The following is a 5,792-nucleotide window of genomic DNA, read 5'->3' on the forward strand; positions in this document are numbered from 1 at the left end:
TTTTTTTATATTTTTAAAAAATATTTTAAAATGATAAAAAAAATATGAATAAAAAAAAAAGAGTACATTTTGACCTAGTGGTCAAAATGAGCGGGCTACCCTGAGCAGCAGAGTAGCACCGCTCAATTTCAAAAGCCTCCAAAACCAGCAAAGAAGAATTTAAAGAGAGTATTGATATACACAACACATTTTCACAATACATTCACAACAATGTTGTAAGATAAGAATATTTTTATAAAGTAATGTAACTTTTATAAAATGTTTTACAAAAATACCCCTCATTTAAAATATAATTGTATAAAGTATTGTGAAAAATGTTGTGTGAATCATTTTCCATAAATCATTTTCCTTAAAGAAAATGAAGGTTACAAATTTTCCTGACCCTGTCAAATCATGTAGTATTCTGTGTTCTCCCATCGATGCTAAATGGCAAAAATCTTAAAGACTAGAGGAGTCCCAGCTAGCATCAACAGCTCTGATGATCTTGTCATGTAGTTTGGCTCCAGCAGATGCAATTACACCTCGATCAAGACATTCTAGGTAGATTCCCTTTGAAAAGTCAAGTGGGTGTCCTCCGGCATCTGTTACCACACCACCCGCCTCTTGTATGATAACAACTCCTGCAGCATGATCCCATATTTTCTCCTTGTAGCCAGCCCTTGCAAACTTCATAAAAATCTCAGCATCCCCACGAGCTATAGCAGCATACTTGACCATACTGTATACTCGAAGTGGTTGCTTCCTGTCATTAAATCATATGATATCAGACCTCTCTCGATCTGCCAAAATGTGCAATTTTATGCTCTTATCTTCTTTGAGTAATGTTCGATACAAGTTCATAGCATGCAAGCTCTGTACAATCCATTTTAAAAAAAAAATAAACAAACAAACGGTTGCAACCAGAGGGCTTTTCAGGTGTGCCTCACTTTCTTTTCAAAGGACTTACATGCCCCTGGACTTGCATAAATCTTCGAAATATCCAGTTAACATGATGATTCTCTCCCACCTACTGAAGTTAAGAAAGCAGGGTCGCTGTCATCATTTTCTGCCTGTGTCTGGTTTAATATGAGCTTTCTGCTCTGCATTGTACCCCTACGGGCTACGACCTCTTTTCATCTTTAATTATATTTATAGGAGAGAGAGCTTAGATATTTTCAACTGTTCAACTGGAGCATGTGTTAATGAAAGATGAGTACAATGTAAAGAAACGAAAGAAATTATAAGCCCAAGAAAACATAAGTTTTTGTAGAGAATGAAATAAAAGAATAGGCACCTAAGCCCCATGGTGTGAGCTAGTCCTGCTGTGAAGGAGTGGCTTGAATTTGCTTTCTCCACTGGTTCACAAAATGTTGCTAATGCTGGATCATCAATGGAAGAAACGCAAACTGGCCTTGCAGAGTTTGGCCACACAAACTTCTTATTAGCATGAAGCAGTGGTTGCATCCAAGCCCTGCCACTGCCCTTCAGAGCATAAGTCACTAAACCTTGGTGCCAAGAATCAGATGTTGGTGGAGTCAACCTAGTTTTAATTCTATGACATCGGTGATGATAACTTAGCCATTCCTTTCTCATTGGGTAATTCGGACACCCAAGAACTCCAAGCACAACTTCTCCATCCTCTATCAGGGCTAGAGCTATAGCATATTGATCCCCACGCACAAACCCCAGGGTTCCATCAACAGGGTCAAGTGTCCAAAATCTTCCGGTAGGACCCCCAGATGAGTTGCAATGACTGATAGCTTCAAGCACGTCTGAGGTCCCAAGAGCCATATCTGGACCTTGAAATCCAAATCGAGGCGCTTCAGCTAGACATTCATTCACAGTGTTCACTACAGCTGCTAAAAGTCCAGATGCATCAGCCTTGGAGAGTTTTTTAACATCTTCTTCAGCAACAATGGACACATTTTTTCTCCCAAAAGACTCGGAGAGTAACCAGCTGATAGCTGCTTGGACACTCCAATCTGTGGATGTAGAGTATGATTAACTTAGTAGCCAATTTGAAATGCAATAAACTTATTTTCATATTTAATAATTTAACAGAGAAGAAAGGACTGGGTGAGGATCAACTGGTGGCTCATATTGAGTAAATCATTTTGGTCATCTCATTAATAGCACTTACGTAAAACGTGTTTCTATGGTCAAATTTAGGCATATTTCAATGTTGATGATGATGAAGTAATATGAACCAAGATCAGCTTTACTACTACTACTACACTGCTAACTTTTTCCTCAGCAACTTTAGAAGTTTAAACTGTAGTGCATTAACTAATTACCACCCCAATCATAAAATTGTCACGTAAAATGGGCCAAGAGAAGATTAGGAAACCAGTAGATGCCCAACCAAATGTAATTACTTCCAGGCTTGTATTGGAAGGGTCAACTTCAGCATAGAGATTTGAACACTTGGCTAACTTTTAATAGAAATAGAGAGAATTTGATTCCAACAAGCACTAAAAGTAGTTAGAGATTGCCAAAAAAAAGAATGCTAGCAATTTGAGGGAAATTGGGCATACAATTTCCACGAAAGAGAAGGTAAGTGGGTACTGTATTAAGCATAACAGGGAGAATCTTCTTTTTTAACTAAGAATAGAAGTAACACGCACAAGTTCCAACTAAGGGTTAGATAATGCGGCATGACTTTCTATGGTAACAGGCCACTCCACCTCAGGATGAGTCCAACAATGCACAAGAATCAGATTCCAACCAACTTTGGAACTCCAAAACACCAAACAACCCTTTGGTTACCCGTTTTGACATCCACTACTGATAGATTGAACCACTTTGATGATGAATGAGCTACAATCATATATATCCCATCAATGGCGTGTAAATAGTCTAAAGCCGTCACTTAATTAATAAAGAATGCAGATTGCTCGAGAAAGAAATTCATAGGGGATTAGTTCAAAGCTCGTTTATGGAATGATGTATTTCGTTATAAAAAAAGAAATCATTAAGCACATTTGTTTCAAATAATTGGAGAATTGACACCGAAAGTCTTATGTAGGTGCAAGAGTCTATTCGAACCAATTTTTAAGCACATTGCATTGCTCTATTAATTTTCATTGCAAGTCCCTAACCTTTTGAGCAAATTCGAACTCCCACTTTAGCATTACTCTCTCATCACTCATTGCCTGAGGCTCAAAGACCATACTTGCCAACTTGAATTAAGTTGTTACCAGATTGTTTTTTCAATTTCTGAAATGGTTCAATACGTCTGAAAGCAGTCATAACTTAAAAGGAATATTACAATCTGACAAAGAGTCCAAATATAGCTTCATAGTTACTGTGTCTCTGGAAAAATTGAAGTCTTAGGTGATTATCCATAAACAGTATCTCAGTCAATATTGAATTTCTAAGGGGCCCAGTCCATAATTACTGCACAACATTTAAGTTTACCCCTCCTTGAAAAAAGTTCTCTTGCATTTATAAAACATTTCAGTCTCATTTGTTTGCTTCCTTTTGGTGCAAATATGATGATAACAATCTCAGAGAACAACATGATAACATCCTAACCCAACTAGCATAAATGTACTCTATTTTAAGAGAATAATTCTAGTTATCACCCACACACCACGAACTTCAGTTCTTTTATTTTATTTTTTCATTTTTCTTATAACAAATACGTGGATGATAAGTAAACTCAATTAGTTTAATAAAAATAAAATAAATAAAAAATAATTTAAAAATATGTAAATTACGTGGTTTGGTATGAGTACCATCCCTCGTTTTATGAATGTAAAATTTCCATCAAAAGCTCCAGCCAAAGGCGATCAAAACACATGAAACCAACACCGGCGCCAAGAACCCAACTCAGATAAAATAAATAAATAAATTATGAAGAAATGGTAAGAAATTGCGAAAACTACCTGCAATAGTGACAGGAGAACTGTCATCCTTGGAGTGGACCTGATCTTTGCTTTTGGAAATCAAACTGTCTTGCACTCTCTGGCAAAGAGAACATGCCATTTGTACAGCTCTGACAGCAACATCCAGTTCCTTGTAAAAAATTTCTGGCTCGGCAGATGCAACGCCCAGATTTTTCTGCTCCTCTATTATTGAAGAAGAATAACTCTGATTGAACTTGGGTACAGAGAAAATGTGTTTTGCTGAGTTCTGGTGGTGGGAGAAGAGCACACTTCCTACATGGTTGGATGTGAACCTGTGGATTACTCTTCCGTTTCCCGAGACATATGGAACTCCCGCAGTCAGCCTCCAACAATTTATAGGCATAATCAATGAAGATCTCCCTCTCCCTCTCCCTCACCCTCTCTCTCTCTCTCACACGCGCACACAAAAGCCACACTCATTCGCCGTCTGTGCGGTTACCGATGATTTAAGTAAATTAGTTATCAGAGATAGATGAGATTAATTAAAATAAAAATTAAAAAAAATATTTTTAAAATATTTTTTTAATATTTTAAAATTTAAAAAAATTTAAATTATTTATTTTATTTTATATTAAAAATTAAAAAATTATAATAATTAAATTATATGAGATATTTTTTAAAAATAAACAAAATGTAGGAATACATTTTTATACTTTAAGCTATTCTTTTATTATTGGTTAAGATTTTAATTTTTTATTTTAATAGCAAGCCATATTTTATAATGTGGCCATCAAGCCTTTTAACACTGACTAGGCAACCAAGTGGGATAAAAACATCAATAATGAATCCCAATACAAGATTATAGACATACAATTACGTAGTAAAATCTAATAAGAATCTCCAAAGAATAACGTCTCGACATTGATGTCACTATCCTATTGTCTTCCATCAATCTTGTCTGAGTTACAATTAATTGAGCTGGTGAATGAATTTAAAAATAAGATAAGATAAGATAAATTAAAATTAAAATTAAAAAATTAAATAAAAATTTATTAAAATATATTTTTTAATATTATTTTTATTTTAAAATTTTAAAAAATTAAATTTTTTATTTTATTTTATATTAAAATTTTAAAAAATTGTAATGATTAAAAATGAAATGAAATGAGATATTTCTTAAAAATAAACGAGACCACGATTCACTCTCACATCTAATACTTATACTTTCTGTACAAAGTTTTTTTTAAAATATTTTTTAAATCATTTTAAATATTTTTAAAAAAATAAAATTTATAAATTTATTAAAATAAAGATTTGCTATACATTAGTCACGATTCACTCTTATACCCAATACTTATACATTTTTCATAAAGTGTAGAAATATTTTTTATAGGATGAGAGAGTGTTTTTCATAGAGTGTGAGGTGGTGAATAGTGGCTGATGAGAAGAAGTTTTTATTAAAAAAAATACTTCCTTAATCATTAAATAAAAAATAAAATAAAATAGAATTTGATAGAAAAGTTAGACAACTTGGATAAGCATAGTATTTCTTGTCTTTTAATATGGAGCAATTCATAATCCTGTCTTTAGACATGTAGACTTACTCAAGGCAACTCTAGGCCAAACACCTTCACTGATATGTAGGAGTTTACCCCCTTTGGACTTATTAAGAGAGGGATTGGTATGGAGAGTGAGAAACGGACATAGCATAAGGATATGGGGGAATAAATGGATTCCCAGATCCTCATCTTTTTGTATTCAGTCTCCAATAAAAGGGTTAGATGCAGCAGCAAAAGTGATGGAACTAATTGAGGCTAATGCTGGGATATAGAAAGAAGAATTGGTGAGAGCCAGCTTGAATGAAAAAGATGCTGATTTGGTGTGCAAAATACCTATTAGTCAAACAGGTTTGCAAGATAAATAGATCTGGGCTCTAACAAAAAAAATGAAATATTTAGTGTGAAA

General features: G+C 34.3%; 1 protein-coding gene across 1 annotated transcript; it reads right to left on the reverse strand.

Annotated features, from left to right (window-relative positions):
* Positions 1 to 213: 213 nt before the first annotated feature.
* Positions 214 to 4,309, reverse strand: LOC108992531 (PAP-specific phosphatase HAL2-like). The gene is made up of 3 exons (XM_018967130.2): positions 3,867 to 4,309; positions 1,274 to 1,961; positions 214 to 742 (listed from the first exon to the last, which is right to left on the reverse strand). Exons 1-3 carry the CDS (start codon positions 4,228 to 4,230, stop codon positions 439 to 441), a joined length of 1,356 nt encoding a protein of 451 aa, XP_018822675.1. The 5' UTR covers positions 4,231 to 4,309; the 3' UTR covers positions 214 to 438.
* Between the last annotated feature and the right edge of the window lie 1,483 nt (positions 4,310 to 5,792).

This window comes from Juglans regia, chromosome 4 (assembly GCF_001411555.2).
Source record: "Juglans regia cultivar Chandler chromosome 4, Walnut 2.0, whole genome shotgun sequence".
NCBI classification, from domain to species: domain Eukaryota; kingdom Viridiplantae; phylum Streptophyta; class Magnoliopsida; order Fagales; family Juglandaceae; genus Juglans; species Juglans regia.

What these genes read in the sequence shown, in the direction of transcription:
- LOC108992531 (XM_018967130.2), bottom strand. Translation starts at nt 4,230, where the DNA reads ATGCCTATAAATTGTTGGAGGCTGACTGCGGGAGTTCCATATGTCTCG. An exon ending in TTCTCCTGTCACTATTGCAG is followed by an intron (nt 1,962 to 3,866) that starts GTAGTTTTCGCA and finishes CTACATCCACAG; the next exon opens with ATTGGAGTGTCCAAGCAGCT. An exon ending in GCTCACACCATGGGGCTTAG is followed by an intron (nt 743 to 1,273) that starts GTGCCTATTCTT and finishes ATTTAATGACAG; the next exon opens with GAAGCAACCACTTCGAGTAT.